Source organism: Anabrus simplex, chromosome 2, assembly GCF_040414725.1.
Source record: "Anabrus simplex isolate iqAnaSimp1 chromosome 2, ASM4041472v1, whole genome shotgun sequence".
In the NCBI taxonomy this organism is placed as follows: domain Eukaryota; kingdom Metazoa; phylum Arthropoda; class Insecta; order Orthoptera; family Tettigoniidae; genus Anabrus; species Anabrus simplex.
The window spans coordinates 355729416-355743129 of NC_090266.1; the positions used below are offsets into that span (position 1 = coordinate 355729416).

Sequence of the window (13714 nt, forward strand, 5' to 3'; positions counted from 1 at the left end):
CCTGTTTTTAATGTTTTAATGTAAATGATGAGATTGATTTTATGCTATTTTTACCTAAGCTACATGTAAAACAGCTGATGATGATTGCTAAGCAATCGTAACATGTTCTGTGATTATTAATGTCTTTATAAATAGCCCAGGGCTAAATAAAAAAGAGAAAGTATCGATTAGGTGGAACAATTTTTCATTTATTGATTGGATTACATTATCGATACGGGAATGAAGTGGATAGTTTGTAAGCTTGATAATCTCGACTGTTCACGAGGATGTCTTTTGAAGATGCGGAGCAAAGTTCTCTACGAAACGTAAAGAATTTCACCTTGTTTCCTTGACAAGGCAGAAAGTCTAAAAGCTTATTATCATGTCTACAATTTCTCTTATGAATTACTTATTTTCTTTTGAGTTCCACGAACCTACTACACTGGCATAGCAGGGGGAGAGGTGATATCCCACGTGGCGCGTCCCAGGTGGCAGATAGCGGGGTCCTAACCAGCTTGCCGGAGGACTTGAGCGAAATAAAATAGCTCTCGCAGACCAAACACACATCCCCCTGTGGGTGGGGGATGCGGACGAAGAATACACCCATGGTATTCCTTCCCTGCCTGTCATAATAGGCAACTAAAAGGGACGACCAAGGAATGGTTGAATTAAAACCATGAAACTACTTGTAATTCGTACCACGACGGAGGGAACACCATGGGTCGCCTTTACTTGCGCGTAATACTACTATGTTAGGTACACAGTAGGTTTGTGATTAGTAGCAACTGTATGTGAATCAGGGTGGGTTTTACAGTACCTATGATTAGAACCACTATATGAGCGACATCATTGGTCTGCCTTGCCTATGATTAGTACCCACCGGACGAGTTGGCCGTGCAGTTAGGGGCGCGCAGCTGTGAGCTTGCATCTGGGAGATAGTGGGTTCGAGCCTCACTATCGGCAGCCCTGAATATGTTTTTCCATGGTTTCCCATTTTCACATCAGGCAAATGCTGGAGCTGTACTTTAATTAAGGCTACGGCCACTTCCTTCCCACTCCTAGGCCTTTCCTTCCCTTTGTCACCATAAGACCTATCTGTGTTGGTGCAATGTAAAACAAATAGAAAAAAAAAAAGAAAAAAAAGAAAAAAAGAAATTAGTACCCACTATGTGAGGAACACCACGGGATAGTACGAGTCCCTGTGATTAGTACACCTATGTGAGGAACACCATAGGTTTGTGTTGCCTGTAAATGGCACCGCAATGTGAGAAACACCATAGGTCTGTGTTACAAGTGCGCATTACATTACCTGTGAGTAGTACCATAATGTATGGAATACCGCGAGTCCACGCTACTTTGGATTAGTACCGCAACATGACAGATACCATGGTTCTACTTTCTTAGCTATAAGTACCATTATGAGGGGCCGATGACCTGGATTTTGGACCCCTTTAGACTACAAGCATCATTTACTCAGTATTGTGCTTTAGAAGCAGTCCCTTGGTCAGTAATACTATCATTTAACGCTAGTTTCTGGGAATGTAGGGTGTTGCGGGTAAGATCCACTGATTATTTTAAATTCATATCCATCCATTCATTCTTCATCACATTTTGAATTCTGGTCAGTAGATGATTTTGGACTTTTAAATTGTCTTTACATTTCATCTCATTCTGTACCATTAGGGGTCGATGACCTAGATGTTAGGCCCCTGTAAACAAAAGGCATCATCGTCATCATTTTCTCTTGAGTTATGTTGGTCCTTTTGTAATTTAAAATATCATATAAAAATATCTATCCTTGACTGTAAAGTTTTTTTGTTTGCTGCTGCTGGTTTTATTAATGAGGTATTCTTTATTGTATATCAGGTTTGTGGATTGAAGTGGTCCCCGGATAATCAGTACCTCGCTTCTGGAGGAAATGACAATAGACTTTACGTATGGAATCTGCATTCACTTAGTCCTGTGCAAACTTACACAGAACATCTGGCTGCTGTTAAAGGTATCATTCATCATGAAATAATGTTTTATGAAATTTTTAGAAATATTTTAGCTATGAACTATATACACAAATTTATTCAAATAGATAATTTGACCGTAAGTGCGTATTGAACATATTTAGACGTTAGGTAGGATGAATTCTAATGTTTATGATTTACTCTTCTTTCTTTTTTCCTTTTGTTTTCTTCCTTATCTAGAATTAGGATATAGCAAATTTAATTGGAAAAATATATTATTTATATACCGTATCTAGAATAATTATTTTGAACATCCAATTTTCATGATATTCATTATTTGAGAATTAAGTATGCTGACCAGTAAAAGAGGTGTAAGATTTTAAAATGATTTAGAAAAATAGTTTTTTGTTTTAAAAATGGTAACTTAGAAAAAGGATAAAAGTTATGGTTTACTTATCATTTTCCCTTATCCAAATGCATTCATTCAGGAAAAATTAATTTTACTCTACCACTCTCCTTTTATTCGCTTTTCCATATTCAGCTTCAAATATTCTATCTGTAAAAACATGGTAAGTTACACAGAAACATTTTTAATTAATTGTATAATTGATATACTACAGGATTTAGAATAGAGAACAAAATCCTTCACAGAATTCAACTCAGAAATGATATTCAGCACACAGACATGTAAATTCAAATACAATAAATGCTTTGAAGTGTTAATACGACAGACTAGTTGAAATTTCAGAATGAGGTACATAGGATTTTGTTTCATGTATTGCATTGATGAAAAATACGAAGTCATTGTTCATGGACATTTCACTTTCTATCGCTAAGCAAATATCAAGAGTCTATGAAATTAGCCAAGTGCATAGGTAAGACCCTTCATTGGTTGGCTCAAAATTCAGACTCTGAGAACCAAGAAAGTAATTAGTGGAACATAAGCCAATAACATTAATTATTCAAAATTCAGGGTTCCAAGATCAGTTCACAGCCCTCTCTCTTCCTTGCCATGAGACAAACTGTGAAAAGGTATTGAAACATTTTAAAAAATATTCTTGACATTTTTGTTATCAATACGTTGTATGCATATTAATGAAACTCAAGACAGGCAACAAGCTTGATCCTCAGCGAGTGAATGAATAAATAATATGGTGATTGTAATTATTAACACTGTTTTGCTTATACTATTCAATGTCCATTGTATACCACTACTGTTATGTTCTTACATAGCTTCTGTAACTGTGCATTAGGATTATTAGATTAGATTCCTGCTCAGTTGACATGGTTTCTGTTCCTAGATCTTCCATGAGTTTAAAGAGATTAAGACTATTTTGAGGGACTTTAAAAGTAAGTTCTCAGCCTTGGGTAAATTAATTGCAAAGAAAATAAAAATCCTGTGTACCATACAGCCCATTAAGGGCCTTGGAATTGCAAAAATGACTGCTGCGCAGCCCATTAGCCTGCACATGCAAGTGTGTCATGTGGTCAGTGTGACTTCTCAAAAATACTGCTTGGTTTTAATAATTAGGTTTGTTGCCTCTCTTGTCAGAAAGCTTCTGGTTGACCCCATGATGAATGAACTCTGTTCCTGATGTCAGGCCAGAATTTTCCATGCTTTTTCACATTAATTCCATGATAATGCTGTAATGGTAACCAACATACAGGCCATAGGTTTTTCCATCTCAGTCCCAATGTAACTTATAAATGATGGCCTTATAGGTTATCAGAGAGACTTCATACTTTTAGTAGATACAACTATACAGTACAACCCCGTTATAACGACAATTTTTGCCTGTCCCTTCGAAATTCCTACATTAAACTGTATATCATCCTTCGGTTACAGCGAGAGTGCTATCACGGACGCATCCGTTATTGCAAGGGATTAAGCGTGCGCGATTTTTTCCATTACCGACATTTATGCACCTAGCGATTATATTGCATACGATTGATCATCTTCAGTATCATTTCCTCGCTATGTCTACTAACAAGCTCTCTCGTCGATATTGGAAGCTTGATTATACTAACTTCAATACGGTCACATGAGATTGATCACGTGTAATTCGAAGGTGATGTCGGAATTGATTAGTAATACTCGTTGATTGCTGTTCCATAAAGAAAAATGGAAATGAAAGAGGAGAACATGTTTTCATAATAAATGGGTAAATAACTTGTCTGATAGCAGTTGTTAACTCTTAAAACTAAAAGCTGAAGTAAACGTTCACTTCAGTTTTAATGCTAAATACTACAATTAAGTAAGAATGGGATACACCTCAAGATATGGCAGAGTGCATCATTGATTTCAGAGGTTAGTTTTATATTTTCTTGCGTTGGGTTAAATTTTGGAATTTGGATTTTCATGTAAATTTATAGCAAGAAGTTTATCATTTCTCTACTGGCGCTTGAAATATGTTTTCATGATACATATAGTATGGTTAAGTTAGGTGACGTTGTTTCAATAAGACAACCGAAATGTTTGTCACAAAATGCGATCACCATTTCGGTATGGTATTGTTTTCTCACCATGTGCACTTGCAAGCTCTCTCGTTGACATTAGAAGGTGATGTCGGAGTTGATTAGTAATGCCCGTCAACTGCTGTTCCGTAAAAAAAATTAGAAACGAAAGAGGAGAACATGTTCTCGTAACAGATCCATAAATAACGTGGTCGATAGCAGTTGTTAACTCGTTAGAAATAAAGACTAAGTAAATGATCGCTTAATTTTAATACTCTACACTGAAATTAAGTAAGAATTTGATACACCCCAAGATAACGGAGATCGCATCGCTGATTTCTGAGGTTAGACTACATTTTCTTGGGTCTGGTTAAATTTTGGTAAAGCTATTCTCATCTAAATTTATAGTGAGGAGGATATCACTTTTCTACTGGCGCTTGTTATATGTTTTGATAGTACATACAGAGTTACGTTAAGTTAGGTGACGCTGTTTGAATAAGAAAACTGAGGCGTGTGCCATAAAATGTGACCATCGGTATCGTTCTTTCGCAAATTGTCTCGTCGACATTCGAAGGCGATGTCGGAGTCAATTAGTAATACCCATCAGTGGCCTCCACGGTATGCACTAGCCAGCGTATTGGTAGGTGTGCTAGGTACCAACTGATGAGCCCACCCTAGCACAAGAGGGCGAAACGCTGGCAACCAAGAATGAGCTAGCTGGAAAATTTATAATGTCCAATAACGGACCATTTATATTGGTATTATGAATTTACTCATTCAGGACAAATATTTCAGATTCCCTATGGGAATCAACATCTATATCATCTGATGGCCAAGCAGGCATCAATTTTTGATAATGAGACAAAGTCTCTTAGTGCATTGGCACTGCCGGTGGCTCTAGTTAGCCTACGCAGTGGCCTCCACGGTATGCACTAGCCAGCGTATTGGTAGATGTGCTAGGTACCAACTGATGAGCCCACCCTAGCACACGAGGGCGAAACTCTGGCAACCAAGAATGAGTTAGCTGGAAAATTTATAATGTCCAATAACGGACCATTTATATTGGTATTAATACCCATCAACCACTGTTCTGTAATCTATAAGTTTCATTTCCGTATTGATATTGTACACAAATACAATGAGAAGAAGACTTCCACCTAATCAATACTTATTTTATTAAATTAAAACTACAGGACCAGTTTCGACCTTTCTAAGTCATCTTCAGCTGGTCACACAATCACATATAACACATCATGCAATCATAAAACATTACTAGATCTAACAAAGAATGTCATACGACGATAACATGTCAAATTATTTTCATGACTGGGGGCAATCGTCGAATTTGAAACTTGGTATACACTGTCTTTTCATGAGTAACATACATAAAAACACATATAAAAGTTTGGTTAGTACATAGGCATGAGTTTTTCTGAAATTAGGTGCTAGCTTTGTAAAACGTGTGGTAACACAGAAAGAGCTTGTGCATTGATCACAATTTGTTAGTCTCGTGGAATGTTGGGCTTGTGGGTTGCACTTCCTTGTTTCCTAAACCTTCAGTTATACACTGTGATAGAATCTTGTTACCCAATATTGATTTGCCTTAATTTTAAAAAACTAAACATCTCTGTCCTTCAAGTCTTGCTAAATAGGCATTATTATGAACACTTAATGTTGACTAGAGATGAAACACTTGTTAAAATTCAATGACCTGCTTTATAGGTATAAATTACACTTTAAAATATCAGGTTCTCAAGTATGAGTTTTGTGTCACCATATATATATATATATATATATATATATATATACGAAACATAAAAACACATGTCAGTTCTGAAAAAAAAAAAAATGGGATTGTGTAAACTCAGTTGAGACTTAAGCGTTGTGCTCCCAAGCTACACACAACGTCAAATCAACAACAGCAATAATTGTTACATCCATACACAACTGCGAAGGGAAGGAGCCTCTACTCCAGTCAAATGCCACAGCATAACTCAACATAGGACGTTACGACTTACCTTCCAACACAAACAGCACGGATTTTATATGTGCACACTTTAGAAATCTACATTTTCTGTTCAAATCTCAACTGACTTTTACACAATCCCATATATTTTTTTTCAGAATTGACTTATGTTTTAATCTTTCATATATATATGGTGACACAAAACTCATACTTGAGAACCTGATATTAATTCACTACTTGTATTTGATGTCAAAATATAAAAACATTGAAGTGTTAATATATACACTAGTGTCCAAAAGTTAAGCATAAGTTACGAGTAAGCAGGGCAACAGGAAATAGACCGCAAATCGCATGACATATGCACCTAACAACCTTACGTGTTCGCTCTGTAGGAGTGTTCCCTGCTTTGACTAGCGGCGTAACCGCCAGGTGAACACACCCAGTGCCTGCGCCCCATATTCCCTCAGTCGTGTTTGCCTTGTTATAATGTGCGGAGTGTAGCCTCGTGATGAACGTCCCAACATAATGGCACGACGACACCATTTGGACCCCGTTTTGCAGGGTAGAATACTCGGCCGCCTGGAAGCAGGCCAGACACAGACCAAAGTCGCCATATCCTTGAATGTGCCACAAAGTGTCATTTCCAGGCTTTGGAGATGATTTTAGTCGTAGGCCAGTACCAGGTTGACCAAGGGTAACCACCCCACATCAGGACCTATATCTGGCCTTAACCACCTGACTAAATCGGAGTTCACCTGCAAGACAATTGTCGGCGGAGCTTGCAGCCGTCTCAGGGGTTGCCATTTCCCGGCAAACTGTGTACCGGAGGCTCAGTACAGCAGGGCTGTTTGCCCGACGTCCAGCGGTGTGTGTCCCGCTCACTCCAGTACAGAGACGGGCCCGTTTACTGTAGAGCCATCAACATGGAAACTGGACCATGAATGAATGGAAGCATGTGCTCTTCACAGATGAATCCCGCTTCAGTTTGCAGAAAGATTCCCATCGCATATTAATATGGAAAGAACCGGGTAACCGATACAACCAGAGGAACATCGTGGAACAGGTCCAGTATGGTGGTGGCGTCATAGTGTGGGACGGCATCGTGTTGAAAGGCCATACGGACCTGCACATCTTCATGGGTGGTCCGAGGAACGCTGTTAACGCTCGGTGATACAGGGATGAGGTACTGAGACCACATGTTCGACTCTTCAGAGCTGTGGTTGGTCCAGACTTCCCCTTAATGGACGATAATGCCCGACTGCACCGTGCTGCTTTGGTGGATGAATTTCTGGCTGGGGAAGACATTCATCGCAAGGACTGGCCAGCGAGGTCTGGGGATCTGAATCCTATAGAATATGCCTGGGATGCATTGGGAAGGCAAATTGCATCCCGTCAGCCTCCACCAACGACCCTCCAAGACCTTCGCATTGCCCTTTCGGAGGAATAGGATCAACTGCCACAAGAACTCTTGGACCATCTGATAGAGAGCATGCCACGTCGCTGCGAAGCATGTGTGGCCAATAGGGGTAACCATACACCCTATTAACAGCATATTTTGTTGTGGAAGACATTGCCAACTTTTGTTAGTTGTTGTCAAAGGTGTTCCTTAGCTATCTCAACCTTTCTGACACTGTTTTTTTGGACAAGTTGTGTGCCATATGGTGTGTGATTCAGCTTCCTTTTGTTCAGCAATCCGTGTGACATTCCTATCAGGTGGTATGGCCTCGTTTAGTGATTATGCTTAACTTTTGGACACTAGTGTACATGCCACTGGACATGAAAATGTCTCCAGATAATATGCACTGTTGTTTTTATTGTCTAAATTTGTAATAATTGTTTCTGAATTAGCTGGGGGTTTTTCTTTCAGGGGGGGGGGGTCATAAACTCAGCACAAAATTTTTCTTCCCCATTTGTCCATGCTCGGTATTTAATCCCTGATATAGCGTGGACTATTTTCGTAAAGCTTGTCCTAAATGATGTAAGAGCTTTACATTCCCGGAAGTACACATCAGTGGATAAGGAAAGTTATTGGCCAGTAACTCAAGAATCTGCTGAGAAAATTCCCACTTGCTTTTTTGTCTTCCTCCGTTGGATACAGTTCTTTTCCCAAATTTGGGACCATCATCTAATATTGTCCCCGGGCTGAGTAGCTCAGATATGTCAGTTTTGTGTCTGTAGATTTACTGGCATGTAAAAGAACTCCTATAGGATAAAATACTGGCACCTCGGCATCTTCAAAAACCATCAAAAGTAGTTAGTGGGACGTAAAAACAATAACTTATTATTTACTAATATTGTCATTAGTTTGTTGTTGTTGTAGCATCATTACCATAATCATATCAAATTTAAGTGTTTCTTCGGAATACTGATTAGAAATAGAAATGCGCCTCTGGTTGTCATGTGCACCAGGGATGGAAGGCTGGCAACATTCCAGTCAGGGGGAGGAGTAAGACAGACACTGTCCCCCCCCCCCCCTCTCTCTCTCTCTCTCTCTCTCTCTCTCTCTCCTAGTGGTGACTGCTATAGTGGATGATTTCAAGGCAAGAATCCAGAAAAAGAAATAGAATATAAGGGTAGTCTCCATTACATATTCTCAAGGATATAGGGATAATAGATCCATAATAGACTATTTTATAAACAATATTGATTTAAGGAAATCTGTAAGAAATATGTAATTTCTGATTATACGAGGTGCATTCAAGTTCTAAGGCCTCCGATTTTTTTTCAAACTAACTACTCGCCCGAAAACGATGAAACTGGCGTTACTTCTCGACGTAATCGCCCTGCAGACGTACACATTTTTCACAACGTCGACGCCATGTTTCCATGGCAGCGGCGAAGGCTTCTTTAGGAGTCTGTTTTGACCACTGGAAAATCGCTGAGGCAATAGCAACACGGCTGGTGAATGTGCAGCCACGGAGAGTGTCTTTCATTGTTGGAAAAAGCCAAAAGTCACTAGGAGCCAGGTCAGGTGAGTAGGGAGCATGAGGAATCACTTCAAAGTTGTTTTCACGAAGAAACGTTTGCGTAACGTTAGCTCGATGTGCGGGTGCGTTGTCTTGGTGAAACAGCACGCGCGCAGCCTTTCCCGGACGTTTTTGTTGCAGTGCAGGAAGGAACTTGTTCTTCAAAACATTTTCGTACGATGCACCTGTTACCGTAGTGCCCTTTGGAAGGCAATGGGTAAGGATTACGCCCTCGCTGTCCCAGAACATGGACACCATCATTTTTTCAGCACTGGCGGTTACCCGAAATTTTTTTGGTGGCGGTGAATCTGTGTGCTTCCATTGAGCTGACTGGCGCTTTGTTTCTGGATTGAAAAATGGCATCCACGTCTCATCCATTGTCACAATCGACGAAAAGAAAGTCCCATTCATGCTGTCGTTGCGCGTCAACATTGCTTGGCAACATGCCACACGGGCAGCCTTGTGGTCGTCCGTCAGCATTCGTGGCACCCACCTGGATGACACTTTTCGCATTTTCAGGTCGTCATGCAGGATTGTGTGCACAGAACCCACAGAAATGCCAACACTGGAGGCGATCTGTTCAACAGTCATTCGGCGATCTCCCAAAACGGTTCTCTCCACTTTCTCGATCATGTCGTCAGACCGACTTGTGCGAGCCCGAGGTTGTTTCGGCTTGTTGTCACACGATGTTCTGCCTTCATTAAACTGTCGCACCCACGAACGCACCTTCGACACATCCATAACTCCATCACCACATGTCTCCTTCAACTGTCGATGAATTTCAATTGGTGTCACACCACGCAAATTCAAAAAACGAGTGATTGCACGCTGTTCAAGTAAGGAAAACGTCGCCATTTTAAGTATCTAAAACAGTTCTCATTCTCGCGGCTGGTGCTAAAATTCCATCTGTCGTATAGTGCTGCCATCTCTGTGACGTTTTGACAACGAACGCGGGCTCATTTTAAAACAATGCACATGTTTCTATTTCTTTCCAGTCTGGAGAAAAAAAATCGGAGGCCTTAGAACTTGAATGCACCTTGTATATTGATGACACTGACAACTATATAATCTGCTGTGAACTAAGTATTACTAGACCTTAGACCAAAAAGTGAAGTCTATCTGAGCAGCTGAGGGGTGATAAAGCTTTAAGGTGAGGAAATTAACACGGAGGTAGGTGGATATGATTAGTGAAAATTTCCAGATGGTAGACAAATGCACATACTCAATATTTAAAGGGAATAGGTTGCATTGAAGGATGCTGTGATAGAATTAAAAAAGGAATGGCCTTCAGAGAATAGTATTAATATGGAAAGTAGCATATGTCATTGTAGAATAATGCCCTGAGGGTGTTTTGTACACATTTATGTTTTTGTTTTTTACTTGTTTAACATCTTACTAACACATCAAAGGTTTTCTGTGACGGAAGGATGGAAAAGAGCTGTGATTGGGAAGGAAGCAGCTGTGGCCTTAATTAAGGTGCAGCCCCAGTATGTATTTAATAATTCACTCACTCACTCTGTAGTGGCAAAGAAGGACTTCTCTTATACTAATTAACAATCGTATTGCCTCAGCTTCTGTGTGCAGGCATTTCAATTTGATGCCATCTGCCTACTAGATGATAGAGTAAACCGAATATCTCTTGAAGGTCTGTGGCTGAGTTTTTAAAGGAGTTTCGTTGGGTATACACCAAATGCGTTGCAAGAGTCTTTTACATGCACCTTCTAGGACCATAGGGCAAACTTGAGCAAGGTGACGAATCAACAGTAACCTTTGTAGTATTCTGTTCACTACATTGCCTGAAGTGTGACCTTGGGTGCGATCTCTCACAGGTATAACTTATACATACAGGGAAATTCCTTTCAGTCCGAAATTAGCAGTGGTAGATCATCTATCTGGTGCGGTTGCACTAAAATTTCAGGGGTATGTGTGGGTAGTTTATACTACCAGTGTACTTATAACATGAATTAGCTGGATTATCGTGAAATTTCCAACCTACATCAGTGTTAACTGAATCTTCGTTGTAAGACTTTACTCGTTTATAAGGACAAACCGCTTCCTAAGTAGCCAGGGGCAACATGATGGGGGCAAATGGACTAATTCATCATCTTACCCCCAGGCCAGGTATACACGTAAATACCCGTAAACTACCACACTCCTCATCTTGCCTAGTACGCCTCATTTGGGGTCTGCCATTGGTTTTTGCTGTTTCCCACTAACTGCATAGCCTTTGGTGGTGCTATTTGAGGATCCAACCAGCCTCTGGGCTGATGACCTGACAGACAGACAGACAGACCCTTATGGTAATTATATTCATCATAGAAATTGTCAGCAGAAGATGGATAGACAGGACTGCAGATAGTCGCAAGTCCAGAAAAGCTTTGATTGAGTTTCGGAATATAATGCTGCAATTCTTCGACTGGTTAGTTGTGAAAACACTGCAGAACCTCATATCATACACTGCTAGGTCCAGCGTAGAGAGATTCTGAAGAACTAGACTGATCTTTTATCTCAGAAGCACCTGATGAACGTAATGGACATGCTGATATGTCTCTGGTTCCTGATACTTCAGCTTCAGAAGAAGATAAGGCTGTCAGTAATCATTTTAATAAAACACTACAACCTGAAGTGTCAAAATCATCACAGTTGGAACATCAACGATACACAATGTTTGACCATTATCTCACATTCGAAGGCCCATCACAATGAGCAAAAGAGCTCGGAGATCAGCATCCATCTTATCCAAGTTCGACTACCACTTAAACAGACTTCATCGCAGTTAGGGAATTCATACCCACAGGCAGTAGTGAGATTCTACACCATTGAGAAGAAACTTAAATGTGATCCCAAATTAAGAGAAGAATATTCAGCATTCATGAATGAGGATCTGAAACTTGGCCACATGAAACCAGTACCCACATGCACCGAAGATGGAGGATACTTCATGCCACATCATGCCGTATTCAAACCGACTAGTACCAGCATTAAAACTTGCATTGTCTTTGATGCGTCTGCTAAAACCGACAGTGATGTATCTTTGAATGATAAGTTACTCGTAGGTCTTACCATACAAGACGACCTGCATTCTATTGTACTATGTTTCAGATCACCAAGATTGCTCTTGTCGCAGATATTATAAAAATGTATCGACAAATTCAAGTTGACAATGAGGACATGACGCTACAATGAATACTATGGAGAAACGCTAGCACCGAACTACTCCAGTGGTATGAACTCACGACAGTTACTTACGAAACGGCAAGTGCTCCCTTTCTCGCTGTGAGATGTTTGAAACAATTAGCCGATGAAGACTCAGAGGAATTTCCACAAGCAGCAGCTGTCCTTAGAAAGGATTTTTATGTTGATGACCTCCTAACCGGAGCCAATACTAAATCAGAAGCCATTCGCTTACAGCAAGAATTAGAGACATTACTGTTAAGAGGAGGATTTGAACTTTAGAAATGGTGTTCTAACAGCAGTAAGGTCATGTCAAAAATACCAGAAGAAAATAGAGAAACCAAATCACCACTTCAACTCGACAATGCAGACACAGCAAGAACATTGGGAATACTCTGGCACCCTTCTACGGACCAATTTCAATTTGAGATAACTGTTAAAAGGGTTTTCCATGCAACCAGGAGAAGTGTACTCTCAACTATTGCTGCAATTTTTGACCCTCTGGGCTTATTGGGTCCAGTTATTTTCTCATGCAAGGTCTTTCTGCAACAATTCCAGACTTTTCCATTAAAATGGGACCAAGACCTGCCAAGTCAGCTTCTTAACACTTAGAATGCAATTTACTCGCAATTACCAGAACTTAACGATATAAAAATTGACAGGTACATTTTAAGTAAGACTAAAAGTGTGCAGTAAATCGTACCACAGACGAACAAGGGCTTATTTCATGCAATTTGATATGTTTTAAATCAAGAGTCGCTCCACCTAAACAATTATCAGTTCCACTCTTAGAATTGTGCGGCGCTCTCCTGTTAGCAAGGTTACTTAATCGAACGTTCACGAGTCACAACCTGGATATTAGTTCTATTCATGCCTTGACAGACTCAACAATTGTCTTACAATGGATTTCGTCACCGTCGACAACTTGGAAAACATTTGTCGCCAACCGGGTCTCTGAAATCCTGGACACAGCTGAAAACTGCACATGGCATCACGTATCTACACAACAGAATCCAGCTGACATATTGTCATGAGGAAGCGAGCCTCAAGCATTAAAATTACATGACCTCTGGTGGCATGGACTGTCCTGGTAGTGCCAGCCTGAAGAATTATGGCCAATCACTACTGTAGAATATACCTCAGAAGCACTTGAAGCCAAACCCACTACATGTGCAATCAACAGCTGCGATAATGAAGACATCACTGCAAGGTTTTCCTCG

General features: G+C 40.2%; 1 protein-coding gene across 1 annotated transcript in view; it reads left to right on the top strand.

The window, feature by feature from the left end:
- fzr (fizzy-related) overlaps nucleotides 1-13714 on the top strand; it is a 378342-nt gene that overhangs the window by 253857 nt on the left and 110771 nt on the right. The window contains exon 8 of the mRNA XM_067139092.2: nucleotides 1846-1978. Coding sequence (XP_066995193.1) covers nucleotides 1846-1978 — 133 coding nt within the window. The remainder of the gene's footprint in view (nucleotides 1-1845; nucleotides 1979-13714) is intronic.